Here is a 15,652-nt window from a genome sequence, read left to right on the forward strand (position 1 = left end):
GGCCTGTTGAACTTGCGCTTTGAATGGTATTAACTGAGCAATTTTGCTTCCTCTGGGAATCTGTACTGGAGGTGAGGGAGTCTATAGCATCACTTGTAATTGTCCCTCATAATCAGCGTCTATAAGTCCTGGTAAAACAAATAGTCCTTGTAGGGTGGGCGGGGAAGTGGAGGGGTACTGATTGCAGGGATCGGAAGGTCTAGCAGAGGTGTTGAAGCCATAGGAGCAGGTGAAGGAGAAAATGGCGCAGAGGGTAGGGGCGGCGTGGGGGGGGGTGGAGGGTTGTGCAGTCTGAGCACCCGCGAGCAAGGGCATGTCGGAGGATGAACCCGATGTCGGTGTTTCTGGTGTGCCCTGCGGGGTTAGCTCCGGAGCGGTAGCAGAAGCTGCAGCCTTTCGGTCTGACTCTAATTGTTCTAAAGAATCTTTCAGTAAACGCCACGTCGTCACAACACTTGTGGCATTACTGTCCCCCCTGGTGGCCGCTTCCCATAACACTTTTCCTGCCTCCTCCCAAGTCTCCACCTGGAACGCGGTCGCTGTGTTCGCTTGTTGCCCGTTTTTTTCACAACCAAGTTAACAACAACCGAACCTTTCCTTCATCATAATTTATGCCCCCCCTTTTTGCAAGAATTCGCAAAAATATACGCAAAATAGATTTTTCTTCCGAGGACATTTGTGCCCCCATTTTCCCGTCCCCAGCTGCTCACCTCTTTTTCCCAAGGCGATTAATTGTCCACAAGCAGCTCTCTGGTCCTCTGCAGTATAGTTCAGCTCTCTGGTCCACTGCAATAAAGTTCAGCTGGGCTTGCCACCTGCCGCTCTCTGGTCCGCGGTTCTTAGGACTGTATCACGTCGTAGGATCAAATCATGTCGGGGTCACCATTTGTGGCAATTAATCACGGACTCCGCGTATGAGTCCAGACGAAGACAAGCGACAACGACAATGACAATGGCAATGATAATAACAACGACGACGGCACTTTATTTTTACAATCTATCCCTTTTATAATATGATCTAGTGTTCACAAGGAAGCAAAACCCATTTCATTGGCTACTGTCTTGCGTCCACGCGTCTCTTCAGCGTTACTTATTGGTTCTTCAAGCTGGTGCACGCGAATTCCTCTTTCAGGGATGTATCCAATCTCATCCTTATTTTTCTGCCTCTAAGTTTTCACAAACTTGTTTGTAACAAGCCTCAAGGCCACAGCTGCATTCCTGTGAACCTGTTTGTAACAAGCCTCAAGGGCACAGCTGCATTCCTGTGAACCTGTTTGTAACAAGCCTCAAGGGCACAGCTGCATCTCATCAAAGTAAAACACTATCTCATTTATTCCCACACCTCCTCTTCTAAAGAAGAATGTTTACACAACTTTGCATTGGTCACCAAATACATGAAGTTTTGATTTTGAATGACTAGAGAACAGCCAACAGCAGTGCTTTTTATGCTCTTGGAAGTGTTAACTCTTCGGTTTGTTTATGGCAGTAATAAGCATGAGGATGAGCACACAGGATATTTTTATATTTGCAGAGAATGGTTCAAAGCTTAAGCGCTGCCTGTCTGCCATTTGCAATCAGCAGCAGCCAGTGTGGAAGGACTCCTTGTAGGAAGTGAGGTAGTTGCTGTACTTGATATAGGACTCCGTTCCAGGAGCTCTCCTGTTTTGATTAATTCTCCGCCCTTTGCCAGATCTTGTCTGTAGGTCTTTTTCTCTGCTGGATTTTCAAGAAGGCTGCAAAGAAAAGTATACAGCTTAGAGAAACACAGTGTTGCAGTTCACATACTTTGTGCCAGAAATATCTGTTTCATTCTTAGTTTCCCTGGTTAGCAGGTTGAGCTTTCAGTGTTAGCTTTAACATTTAAAGGAAGCAGTTGTTCAAAATATAAACTTTTAAATACAGTAGTTGGTGTGGCTACGTGATTTGTAACATTCCCTTTAGATTCCAGGGGAAAAAAAACCCTTAACACAGGGGTGCATGATGTTAAAAATTAACATCTCCTTTATAAGATATTAGAAAACATCCCAGGAATACTGGCTTCAGTTTGGGGCATGTTCATGAAAGTCACAACTTTTCACATGCAATTTAATAGTAATTGGAAGTGTTGGTCTTGAATTTGTTTTTTACATTACTCCCACTGGAAAACAGCTCTGTATATCAAGCTGATATTAGTAGGACCCATGGGGAAGCAGTATGTCTGTCTGTACTGTGACTATATCTTGAGACTCGCCTATGTTGGCACGATATGCATCAAGAGGATATAAACTTCTCTGTTTTCAGAAGATTTTCCTTCGGTTTTGCTTCTCAGCAAAATTAAGTCAGCAGCATATGTATAGGACTGCTGTGAATCTTGAGGTGCTAAGGATGTCAAGGATGAACCTTCAGCTGTAAAAAGGCTTGAATTCAGTGTAACTTCTTTGGTTTGTTCTGTAATTATATTTTTGGTAATTGATGCTGTTAAGTGCATCCTGCCATGGTGTGGTTGGTAACCTCTGCAATTTCCCACTGTTCAAACAAGCAGATGCTTGAGGTGAAAAGTAAAACCAAAAGTTGAAAAAAATACATCTCTAGCATAGTCTAACAAATATCCAGTAGCTTTGATTTCTCCAGGTGATATTCACAAACACTGAGGGGTTTTTTTTCCCCTCTACAGAGAAGAAAGATGGGCTCTGTAAAGGACAGTTCAGAAGCAGAACTTGATTTAGTTTAATTTAGGAACTAAATCACCTTTTAGAGGAACTAAATTTTGTCCACTGAGAGGAGGAAATCAGGATACGACTAAAGCAAAGTCAGTCATTGTGAATGTTTTCTTCATTAATTCCCCAGACCCAGGCATTCTGTGGGGATATATTACATCACTAGGGACATTAGTTTAGAAATTGTGTAGGACTAGATGTACATAAGGTATACAGCATGGGTTAATGAGACAGCAGCCTGTGTAAAAGTATGACTACAAAAGCTTTTTGATGTGCCTTTTCACTTTGAGAGCTATTATCTTCTTGGGAAGCAGTGGAGGGATGCCAAAAGATCTAAGGACAGAGAGGGGAGAACTTGCCAGTACTTGGTTTGTGAATTAAAGAGAAAGGAGGTCTTAATAAAAGAAAAGTGACATATAAATGCTCTCTTCCAGTTTTCACCTGGCAGCCACAAAAGGGCATGCAGAGTGCCTCAGAATCATGGTGACACATGGTGCAGATGTGACAGCCCAAGATGGTGCAGGTATGCCTCTGTGAACCTACAAATGTAACATAATACTCTCAATTTGCCTATATAGTTCTTGATGCGCAGCGTGCAACCACAGATTTGGCAACACTGCTTTTCCCTCCCACACCTCCCCCCCTCCCCGTGTAGGAAAAGCAGTTGTAACATTTGCAGGTGTAGGCATACTTGCTTTTCTGCACATAGAATTCAGATTCTAAAGCTCTTGAAAACTTTTGCCCTAATACTATAAATGTCAGCATTTATAGTGGACTCCACTTGCAAAATAGTTGCTCGATTTTTTTTTTAAATCCCCCTCCCCCGACTCTTTTCATTAACTTCATTTGAGGCTTTGCATAGGTTAAATCAAGATCTTCGGTGTTGTTTTTATGTGTATCCAAGCTATTAACTCCATTAACTGTACAGGAGTTGCAGTAAGACATTTCCTCAGGATGACATATTAAAAAGAGCTGATACAGGCCAAAACAGCTGAGAGCTATTAAATATGCTGTTTCAGCCCTCAAAAGTCCTATGCCTTAGTTACTACTCTACTAGGAGAATGATGGAAGCTGAATTTGAAACTGGCAAACTCTTCTTAATAGATTTCAGTTGACATATCTGTGGAATCTGTGCCCAGCATTTTCTCTGGCTAGCAGTCACCTGAATGAGCTGTCAGCGTTCTGTCTCTTCAGTAATGATCTGTAAATGGTGGGCTCACAGGGTCTGTTTTGGCCACCAATTGCAGCCTGAGGGAATTTCTGTCATACATGGAAATGATTTGCCTTTATAAGGAAGTGTCTGTGATACTGGAAGAAGCATTCAGATTATACATAATGATAAGTGAATATATGTACCTGATACAGGCTACTATTCAGAATTCATACTTCATCTTGCCTCAGGATTTATTAGTTGTTTGGATAATAAGAGGTTGTCTGCTCTCACCTGAGAGTGTTGACTCAGTATTCCTTAGGAAAAGCCTTGTCTGTAATAGTCACGTTATTTACAGTGAGATTCTACTGTCACAAGTGGCTCTGCTGTCTGTATTGAGTACTAAATCTTGGCTCCTTCTTTCTTCCTTACATGGATAATTTATTCTTTTGTTGTCTTGGCCTCTTTAATTTTTCAGATGCTTTGTAAGATGAAACTAGAGGAGAGACTGCAATCTTTGATCATAAATCCATAGTCAGTAAATCACTGTATTGCATAACTAAATATGAGCTCACAGATGCTAAGTAAACTAACAGAAAAGGGAGTCTGTGAGATGCAAACCTAAGTAGGCATGTGTTCTGAATCCTCTTCTACGTGCACTCCGTGGATGATACCAATTTGTTGTAGTGGTAGCTGGTGAATTTAGCTGGTTTTGCTCTTAGCACTGGGTTCCTTTTTCATTGCCAAATGGCAGAAATCATGAAGACACTTGACAGACATCTCTCTGCAAGGGAGGCTGAGTAATACAGAAAAATTGTTTTTTAAGAAACAAAACAGAACTGTGCAATCAGACTTACTTCTTCCAAGGTATATAGTCTGACACAATGTTTGTGTCATTCCTATATATGAAGCTAGACATTAAGATTATTCTGTTATCTGCCTGAACTCTTCCATGACAAAGGCAAGATTTTTAATTATCCATTTTGTTCCTATCACAACACGTGAAAAGTAAGGATAGAGAAAATAAAATAAAAACCTGCATCAAGCAGAATATATTTACGACAGACACTTATTCAGGCAGGTAACAGGCTGTGACCCTGTGGAAAGCCCACACTGGAGCAGGCTCCTGGCAGGACTTGTGACCCCGTGGGGGACCCACGCTGGACCAGTCCGTTCCTGAAGGACTGCACCCCGTGGAAGGGACCCACACTGGAGCGGTTCTTGAAGGACTGTAGCCCGTGGGAGGGACCCCACGCTGGAGCAGGGGAAGAGCATGAGGATTCTCCATGGGCTGCTGTTCCCGTCAAGAAAATCTGCTCCAGTGTGGGTGTGGTGGGTTGACTCAGGCTGGATGCCAGGTGCCCACCAAAGCTGCTGTATCACTCCCCCTCCTCAGCTGGACAGGGGAGAGAAAAATATAACAAAAGGCTCATGGGTCGAGATAAGGACAGGGTGATCACTCAGCAGTTATTGTCATGGGCAAAACAGACTCGACTTGGGGAAAAATTAATTTAATTTATTACCAATCAAATCAGAGTAGGATAATGAGAAAATAAAACCAAATCTTAAAACACCTTCCCCCCACCCCTCCCTTCTTCCCGGGCACAACTTCACTCCCAATTTTCTCTACCTCCTCCCCCCAAGCAGTGCAGGGGAATGGGGAACAGGGGTTGCGGTCAGTTCATTACATGTTGTTTCTGCCGCTCCTTCCTCCTCAGGGGGAAGACTCCTCACACTCTTCCCCTGCTCCAGTGTGGGGTCACACCCACGGGAGACAGTCCTCCATGAACTTCTCCAACATGAGTCCTTCCCACGGGCTACAGTTCTTCATGAACTGATCCAGCACAGGTACCTTCCATGGGGTGCAGTTCTTCAGGGACGGACTGCTCCAGTGTGGGTCCCCCACGGGGTTACAAGTCCTGCCAGCAAACCTGCCCCAGCATGAGCTCCTCTCTCCACAGGGTCACAGGTCCTACCAGGCACTTGCTCCAGCACAGGCTTCCCATGGGGTCACAGTCTCCTTCGGGCATCCACCTGCTCCAGCATGGGGTCCTCCATGGGCTGCAGGTGGATATCTGCTCCACCATTAACCTCCATGGGCTGCAGGGGGACAGCCTGCCTCACCATGGTCTTCACGGGCTGCAGGGGAATCTCTGCTCCAGCGCCTGGAGCACCTCCTCCCCCTCCTTCTTCACTGATCCTTGGTGTCTGCGGAGTTGTTTCTCTCACATATTCTCACTCCTCTCTTCGGCTGAAGTTACCATTGCTCAGTTTTGGGTTTTTTCCCCCCCTTCTTAAATATGTTATCACTGAGGTGCTACCGCCGTTGCTGATTGGCTCAGCCTTGGCCAGCGCCGGGTCCGTTTTGGAGCTGGTGGGTATTGGCTCTATCGGACATGGGGGAAGCTTCTGGCATCTTCTCACAGAGGCCACCCTTGTAGCCCCCCTGCTACTAAAACCTTGCCATGCAAACCCAATACATCTGTGCTTTGGAGTGATTGAATACTTAATTTGTTTTGCTTTTATTCATTTAGGGCACAGTGCTTTACATCTTGCAGCAAAGAACAGCCACCCTGATTGCATTAAGAGGTTACTTCAGGTAAAGTAAAAATGAAATTAATTTTGATTTTTGAAGTTTTCCTTTTGTTCCTTTAGATTGCTTCCACTAGATATTGACGCATTTCCTGCTAATAATCCACATCACACTCCTATACTGTTGTCCTGTCTCATTGCAATTAAGAGAGGTGCTTGAGTTTAAAGACCTTTTAGGCACTGTGAATGGATGATAGAAAATAGTGTGGTATCTTCCCTGAGTGGTCCACAAATAGTTTTCCCTGTGCAGCTGATCTGACATAGCAGGGTTGGGTTTCAAGCAGGTTGCAGCTTCTGTCTAACTTCCTGTCTTTTGGCTTTGTGGTTGGATGGCTTGGAAGTAGATGGGTTAAGAGGTATAGGGGATAAGAATTTTTCACTTGTGGTGGGATTTTGATATTGTTCTACTGGAATGCTTTCTGTCTGTGCAACTTAAAGAATCTGTTGTTGACCATAGAAATGTCTGTCAAGTTTAGAGTCAAAGGGAGAAGAAACCAAAGTAGTATAGATGCTAAAATATGGAAATACTCAAATCCTCAGTGAAATGAGACAAAGTACAGTGAGGGGTTAGAAAGGGAGTAGAAAGAATGGGGAAAGAAAATAAGAACAAAAGTGAAGATGAAGAGAAGATTCCCATGGTGTTGAGGCAGAAGATGTGTGTTAGTAAGCAAGGAGAGACATTGTCCATCTCTGCTCCATTTCAGAAAGCCAGGTGAGTTTTGGTGGAGGTGATCAGAGGAATGGGACAGACTTTTAGGAGCTTGGAGTTATCAGTATGACTGTGGCTCAGACTACAGATGAAATAATGAATAATAACCCCGCTCCAGCACAGTGGTACTGTACATTCTCCATCCAGAGAATGGATCCCATATCCCAACTTCCAAGTTCCTTTTCCCCAGTTACCTCAGGGCTCTCCAACTGTTCTGTGACTGACCCCTGTCAATGTCTCTGACAATATTGGGTCCAATTTCACTGACTCCCACCTCTAGACTCATTGCAAGCTGACTCCCCTGTTCCTGCACACCTGGAAGGGGTTATCATTAACCACTGAGGCTCCCCTCTTTGGGATATCATTGCAAATACCTACTACTTCTAATGCAAACCCATTTAGAGCAAAAACAGAGACATCAAGCTGTTGCTGATTGTATCACATGCATCAACATGATCAACTACGAAACTAGATGTGTGTTTAATACCAAATATCTGCTGCCCGTTCACTTACCAGCTATAACCACAGAGTGCTTTTGTTGATATTTTGCTAATTTTATTATAATATGCAGATTTCTAAATATGTTTGTAAGTGCAAACCCATTGGTAATATTCTCCAGTAATTCATGCTCTTTGGATTGCTTTTTCGCTTCTGTGGACTGGCTTTGTGATATAAGCTGTTTGTACGTGTGAGGAATGTTTAATCATAGAATCGTTTAGGTTGTAAAAGACCTTTAAAATCATCAAGTCCAACCATTAACCTAACACTGCCAAGTCCACCACTAAACCATGTCCCTAAGCACCACATCTACATGTCTTTTAAATACTTCCAGGGATGGGGACTCAACCACTTCCCTGGGCAGCCTGTTCCAGTGCCTGACTACCCTTTCGGTGAAGAAATTTTTCCTAATATTCAATCTGAACCACCCCTGGCACAACTTGAGGCTATTTCCTCTAGTCCTATCGCTTGCTACTTGGGAGAAGAGACTGACCCCCACCTCCCTACAACCTCCTTTCAGGTAGTTGTAGAGAGGAATAAGGTCTCCCCTCAGCCTCCTCTTCTCCAGGCTAAACAATCCCAGCTCCCCCAGCCACTCCTCATAAGACATGTGCTCTAGACCCTTCACCAGCTTCGTTGCCCTTCTTTGGACATGCTCCAGCACCTCGATGTCCTTCTTGTAGTGAGGGGCCCAAAACTGAACACAGTACTCGAGGTGTGGCCTCACCAGTGCCGAGTACAGGGGCACTATCACCTCCCTGGTCCTGCTGGCCACACTATTCTTGATACAAGCCAAGATGCCATTGGCCCTCTTGGCTACCTGAGCACACTGCTGGCTCATGTTCAGGTGGCTGTTGACCAACACCCCCAGGTCCTTTTCTTCCAGGCAGTTCTCCAGCCACTCCTCCCCAAGCCTGTAGCATTGCATGGGGTTGTTGTGACCGAAGTGCAGGACCCGGCACTTAGCCTTGTTGAATCTCATACAGTTGGCCTCAGCCCAACGATCCAGCCTGTCCAGATCCCTCTGTAGGGCCTTCCTGCCCTCCAGCAGATCAACACTTCCACCCAGCTTGGTGTCATCTGCAAACTTCCTGAGGGTGCACTCAATCCCCTCATCCAGATCATCAATGAAGATATTGAACAGGACTGGCCCCAACACTGAGCCCTGGGGAACACCACTTGTGACTGGCCACCAACTGAATTTAACTCCATTCACCACAACTCCTTGGGCCCAACCATCCAGCCAGTTTTTTACCCAGTGAAGCGTATGCCCGTCCAAGCCATGAGCAGCCAGTTTCTCCAGGAGAATGCTGTGGGAGACAGTGTCAAAGGCCTTACTAAAGTCCAAGTAGACAACATCCACAGCCTTCCCCTCATCCACTAAGCGGGTCACCTTGTCATAGAAGGAGACCAGGTTAGTCAAGCAGGACCTGCCTTTCATAAACCCATGCTGACTGGGCCTGATCCCCTGGTTGTCCTCTACGTGCCTTGTGATGGCACTCAGGATGATCTGCTCCATGACCTTCCTTAGCACTGAGGTCAGGCTGACAGGCCTGTAGTTCCCTGGATCCTCTTTCCGGCCCTTCTTGTAGATGGGCATCACATTTGCTAACCTCCAGTCAACTGGGACCTCCCTGGTTAGCCAGGACTGCTGATAGATGATGGAAAGTGGCTTGGTGAGCACTTCTGCCAGCTCCCTCAGTACCCTTGGGTGGATCCCATCCAGCCCCATAGACTTGTGTGGGTCTACGTGGTGTAGCAGGTCACTAACCATTTCCCCTTGGATTATAGGGGCTTCATTCTGCTCCCCATCCCTGTCTTCCAGCTCAGGGGGCTGGGTACCCCGAGAACAACTGGTCTGACTATTAAAGACTGAGGCAAAGAAGGCATTAAGTACCTCAGCCTTTTCCTCGTCCTCTGTCACTATGTTTCCCCCCCACATCCAATAAAGGATGGAGATTCTCCTTTTGTTGCTAATGTATTTACAGAAACATTTTTTATTGTCTTTTACGGCAGTAGCCAGATTAAGTTCTAGTTGGGCTTTGGCCCTTCTAATTTTCTCCCTGCATAACCTCACAACATCCTTGTAGTCCTCCTAAGTTTCCTGCCCCTTCTTCCAAAAGTAGTAAACTCTCCTTTTATTCCTGAGTTCCAGCCAAAGCTCTCTGTTCAGCCAGGCCGGTCTTCTCCCCCACCGGCTTGTCTTTTGGCACATAGGGACGGCCTGCTCCTGTGCCTTTAAGATTTCCTTCTTGAAGAATGTCCAGCCTTCCTGGACTCCTTTGCCCTTCAGGACTGCCTCCCAAGGCACTCTGTCAACCAGGCTCCTGAACAGGACAAAGTCTGCCCTCTGAAAGTCCAAGGTAGCAGTTCTGCTGACCCCCCTCCTTACTTCTCCAAGAATCGAGAACTCTATCAGTTCATGATCGCTATGCCCAAGACGGCCTCCAACTGTCGCATCACCCACCAGTCCTTCTCTGTTCACAAACAACAGGTCCAGCAGGGCGCCTTCCCTAGCTGGCTCCCTCACCAGCTGTGTCAGGAAGTTATCATCTTCCACACACTCCAGGAACCTCCTAGACTGTTTCCTCTCCACTGTATTGTAGTTCCAGCAGGCATCTGGTAAGTTGAAGTCTCCCACGAGAACAAGGGCTAGCAATCGTGAGACTTCTCCCAGCTGCTTATAGAATACTTCGTCCGCTTCTTCATCCTGGTTGGGTGGTCTATAACAGACTCCCACCAGGATATCTGCCTTGTTGGCCTTCCCCCTGATTCTTACCCATAAACACTCAACAACCCTATTGTCGCTATCATTAAGCTCTAGACAGTCAAAACAGTCCCTAACACACAGGGCTACCCCACCACCTCTCCTTCCTTGCCTATGCCTTCTGAAGAGTTTATAGCCATCCATTGTGGCACTCCAGTCATGAGAGTTATCCCACCATGGTTCCATGATGGCAACTATGTCATAGTTTTCCTGCTGCACAATGGCTTCCAGCTCCTCCTGTTTGTTGCCCATGCTGCATGCATTGGCGTAGATGCACTTCAGTTGGCCTATTGCTCCTGTCACCTTTTTTTGGGGAGAAGCCCTAGTTCCTACGTGACCATTCTCAGGTTCTTCCATGGTTTCCAACACATCCATAGCCCTTGCATCTTTGCTGCTGCATGGATTTCCATCCTCTACCTCCACTGAGATGGTAGACTGAAGGACCTCGCTAGCACACTGTCCCTCAAATGTTGGTGTGCCACCCCCAGGCTTATCTCTAGTGAGCCTGGTTTTACCTCTTCCCCCCTTCAAATCTAGTTTAAAGCTCTTTCAATGAGCCCTGCTAAGTCCTGTCCAAGGATCCTTTTCCCCCTTTGAGACAGGTGTACCTCCCTCTGTCGCCAGCAGGCCTGGTGTCGTGTAAACCAACCCATGATTAAAAACCCCAAAATTCTGCCAGTAACACCAGACTCGGAGCCAGGTATTGATCTGCTGGCTTTTCCCGTGTCTTCCCTCATCATTCCCTGCAACTGGAAGGACAGAAGAGAACACTACTTGTGCTCCTGATCCCTTAACCAGTCATCCCAAGACCCTGAAGTCTCTCTTGATTGCCCTTGGACTTCTAGTTGCAACGTCCTCACTGCTTACCAGAAAAATCAATAATGGGTAGCAATCTGAGGGCCATACCAGGGTAGGAAGCTTTCTCTTCACATCTTTAACCTGCGCCCCAGGGAGGCAACAGACTTCCCAAAGAAGTGGGTCCGGTCTGCATATTGGGCCTTCTGTTCCCCTCAGAAGAGAGTCTCCTATGACAATGACCTGTCTTTTTTTCTTTGTGGAAGCAGTTTTGACACAGGGCGTAGGCCAACTTAACCTCGGCGACACCTCCGAGCTGGATGTGCCATCATCCCCATCATTGTTTGGTTCCACTTGCAGAGTCTCATACCTGTTATGCAAGGGCACCTGGGAAGGTGGGGCAGTCACAGAGGAGACATGCCTGCTGCACCAGGCAGGAACTTGTCACCATTTCTCCCTATCCCTTAAGTCACTGTGTTCAGCCAGGTGGAGAGAGGACAGGGAGTCCTCCATATCATGTGTCCTGTCTGCCTTTTGGGCCTGTCTCAGGGAAGGTAGGGTGCAATTCCAGTAGTTTATCTTTCTCTCAAACTCCCTGATACTCCTCAGCCTACTCACCTCCTCCCAGAGCTCTGTCACTAAGCAGAGGAGCTCCTCTACCTGGGCACACCTCCTACAGGTGTGCTCACTGCTGCCATCAGATACTGTCATAAGAGTAGGGCATACCCTGCAGCCTGACACCTGGGTGGCAGCATGTTCCCACAGGAGTTCTGTCTGGGCAGTTGTGTCAGTTGTGGTGGGTGCAGAGAGTAGCGAGGCCGTGGCTTTCTGCTAAGTGGAGACCATTGCTCTCTGGTCGAGCTGGCAGAGCTTCAGTGCCCTTCCACGCAAACTACCACGCCCTATTTGTCCGCCCTTTTCGCAGCACTCCCTATGGGCTTCCTTTATACGTGTGGGGGGGCTTGGTCACCGTTGCTTCTGGCCCCGCCCAGGTCTCGTCAGCTGCTGTCGCGCGAGCTGCGGGCTCCTGGCGGCTCTCTCGGCTCCCCTGAGGCTCCCCGGGATCGGGAAATCTCCCTGTGCGCCGCGCTAGAGCGCTCCGCTGCCGATCGTGCCGGCTCCGGAGCTGCTCGCCTCAGCGACTGAGGCCTAATCTTAACATGCTGGAGTTGAATTAAAACAGGCTAAATAATTATTTTACAAAGGCAGAATCTTGACGTTTTTGTTACAGAATGCAGTAATCTACGTGAACCTGTTTTCCTAGGAAATCATAGAAGTGTTGGAGGCAGTGTTACATTTGAAGGTCATAAGCTTTAATGTTTTAGAAGCCCATTATTTCAGGGTGATGTCTTTTCTTTCTTTGCTGTAAACTAAAACTAAAACTAAAATCTTCTGTAGCAAAACAAGTCTTGATAAAGATTTGTAATTTATTCATTTATTTATTACTTCAAAGTCTAGATTGATCAGTAGTAGGTAGTGGCTTATAATACTACAAAATATAACTGGATTGTTGACGCTTTAGTTTTTACAAATGAAAATGAAGTATTATTGACTTTGACAGAAATAAATCAAGACTAATTGCCTTAGAACGTGGTTGCTTTAGTTCTTACTGTAATGTAAAATATGGAGCTTTTGTGAGACAGGGGAGAGAGTTTCTTTCCTTTTTTATTTCCTGATTTAAATAGTTCCAAAACTATAACATTTTTTAGGGATATTTCCCTCACTATGAGCGTTTCCTATGGCTTCAGTATAAGATGGTACCAAGAAAGGAGAGACCAGATTGGTAGAGAGGAAAGCTGTGCCTTTCTTCAGTATTCTTTTTTTATTATATGGACTGAGCTTTCTGGAGTAGCTCATAAAACATTTCTCAAAGATGTTCAGCACTCTGTCCTTAGCATCAAACATATGTTTTATTTTCTTGGTGTTTCTCTAATTGCTTTTTTTTTTCTTCTCCTTTTTGAACTGTGCAGAGTAAATGTCCAGCAGACAGCACTGACAGTTCGGGGAAAACAGCTTTACATTATGCAGGTAACAACTTTGTTGAAAGTTTGTACTATCTATTTTGTTGTGCATGATATTCCTAGCTCTTCAGCCTGGTGGAGCTTTTTAGGCTCTAATTGCATAAATCTAGTGACTCCACCTGATGGTTTACAAATTTCAGGTATTTTTTTAGATAAATACTGTGAATACTGAATTTCAGTTACAGTTAACAAGTTCACACTTGCAAGTGCAGAGCCATTGTAATACTTAAGATTAGGTTGATTCTGATTTCAGTCCTTGAAGATTATATCTTCTCATGCTAATTTGGACCATGAATATTGGCTATATTTTTGCATACAGCTTGCTGTTCATGTTTCAGTCTTTCTCTCCTTCCTTCTTAAAACAGAGAAATACAGTTTAATTTGTTTTTCTTGGACCCTGCTGTAATGCTGCAGTATTGCAAGTGGAAGTGCAGAACACAAATTTTGAAAATGGGGTTTAATGGACTTTCTTGCTTGTCTTTTTTTCTTTTTCTTTTTTTTCTAGCTGCATGTGGTTGTCTTCAGGCAGTTCAACTTTTGTGTGAACACAAATGTCCGATTAATGTCAAAGATTTGGTACGTACCTCTTCTCCCATTGTGTACTTCAAAGCTTTTACCACTCTCCACTCCAGTCAATCTCAGGTGCAGCAGTTCAAAGCAATACTATGCTTATATTTCTTCTTGGATTTCCCTGGCAGAGAAAGTTCCTTTTGCGGCTTGCTATAGCAGAGGTGGGGAAGTACTTCACAATCTAATACATTAGTGGCAGGATTTGCTGCTCATTAAATTGAGGCGTTGGTACAAGTAGCTAGAATCAATTCTGATATATTCAAAACATGATTAAAAGTCTTCCCATTGACTCCAGTAGGCTTTGGAAAAGGCCCATTATGTGGCCAAGTGCTGTGAAATGCTCACAAAGGTGGTCAAGCACTGGAACTGGTACCCAGAGAGGTCATGTTGTCTCTGGCTTTGGAGATGCTTAAAACTTGACTGAATGAGTCTCTAAGCAATGTACTGTAACTTGAAGTTTGCCTAGCTTTGGATTGAGGGCAGAGGGGGAAAAACCCCAGATGACCTCTAAAGGTGTCTTCCAACTAAGTTATTCTGTGATTATGTGAAATTTTGTATTTTTGTCTTGTAGTTAGTAAAATTATCATTTTTGTTGTGGAGCTACGTAAAGGTATTCTGTAGTTCCAAAATCATGTTATAGCATTAAGCAAACAGCAAAGGGAGTACAGACAGCAAAAAGCATGCTAATGCTTTGCATCCCCCATGGTCAAAGAAGTAATTAAAGTAAACCCAGCTACATTTATGGTACACGAGAAAAATGTAATGATAGCACCTTGTTTGTGCTATGTAGAAGGAAAGTTTGTAGCTGACCTTTAAATCTCAGAATGATATTTGTAAGTGGATGGATTATTGTTCATAGTTGTTTTGTTTTTTTTTTAAATGCATCCATAGAATGGGAACATACCTCTGCTGCTTGCAGTACAAAATGGTCATACAGAAGTCTGCAAATACCTTCTGGATCATGGAGCAGACATCAACACCAGAGATAAAAATGGAAGGTACAGCAGGTTAACATGTTAATTCTTCCCCAAAGCTGACTATCAAATGAAACTCTCTTTCCAAATCCTTCTCCCCAAAGCTGAATATCAAATGAAACTCTCTTTCCAAATCCTTCCCAAAATAGTTCTTGTTATGTGAAATAATGCCTCCTTTACTAGACAGCATATCCTGATTGTTGAGAAGGCTTACAGAATTCTGCCTAAAGGGAAAGGTGAAACAGAAACTATGCAACTATAAAACTAGATGTGACTTTTTTTTTTTTTCCTTTGGGCTACCAGAGCAGTAAATCCCATTTTTAAATAATTCCTACAAAGATCTGATTGATAGCACTTACCCACGCATCACTTTGTACATGTCCCAGTTTTAAATGCTGCTCTCTTCTTGGCGTGAGTTAGTTTCTCCAATTTAAATCCTAAAACTGTTACTTGGGAGCAACATCCGTGGAGGGTTCTTTTTTCTGCCATAATGCAGCCACAGCAGCAAGAGAAAAATACAGTAAAGCTATATAGTGGAGATGCTGTCGTCTTAGAAGGTGCTATTTAGAGATTTGTTGCATTAATAGTGTGTCAGAAAACTGTTTTTAAGAAGCAACATTCTTATAATGAAAAATTCACTTGTTTTGATGATACTGGTGAAGTTCAAGAGTCTTTGAAAATTATGTACTGTTTTATAAACAGTTGGTTAAACTGTGAAGGTAAAGCAGGATGCTGAGAAGACTTGGCACTTACACCTGATAGCAGTCTTGATTATGTGACACAATGCCCATATTGTTCTTTGGCAACAACTGGGAGGATAAGACTGGGCCCTAACTTGTTTTTAATCACTCCAAAGTTTATTAGTGCACTCTTTGTTTTA

General features: G+C 44.6%; 1 protein-coding gene across 16 annotated transcripts in view; it reads left to right on the top strand.

The window, feature by feature from the left end:
• Positions 1-15,652, top strand: part of LOC148055130 (ankycorbin-like) — a 107,253-nt gene that overhangs the window by 75,334 nt on the left and 16,267 nt on the right. For 14 of the 16 annotated variants that reach the window (XM_087762423.1, XM_087762424.1, XM_087762422.1 and 11 more), the window contains 5 exons: positions 3,131-3,219; positions 6,381-6,445; positions 13,178-13,235; positions 13,734-13,804; positions 14,690-14,796. In XM_087762423.1, the coding sequence (XP_087618549.1) occupies positions 3,131-3,219; positions 6,381-6,445; positions 13,178-13,235; positions 13,734-13,804; positions 14,690-14,796 (390 nt within the window). The remainder of the gene's footprint in view (positions 1-3,130; positions 3,220-6,380; positions 6,446-13,177; positions 13,236-13,733; positions 13,805-14,689; positions 14,797-15,652) is intronic. The other 2 variants (XM_087762431.1, XM_087762432.1) reach the window with 2 other exon arrangements.

Source organism: Nipponia nippon, unplaced genomic scaffold (assembly GCF_047370975.1).
Source record: "Nipponia nippon isolate SJK-2023a ecotype South Korea unplaced genomic scaffold, ASM4737097v1 scaffold_26, whole genome shotgun sequence".
NCBI lineage: Eukaryota > Metazoa > Chordata > Aves > Pelecaniformes > Threskiornithidae > Nipponia > Nipponia nippon.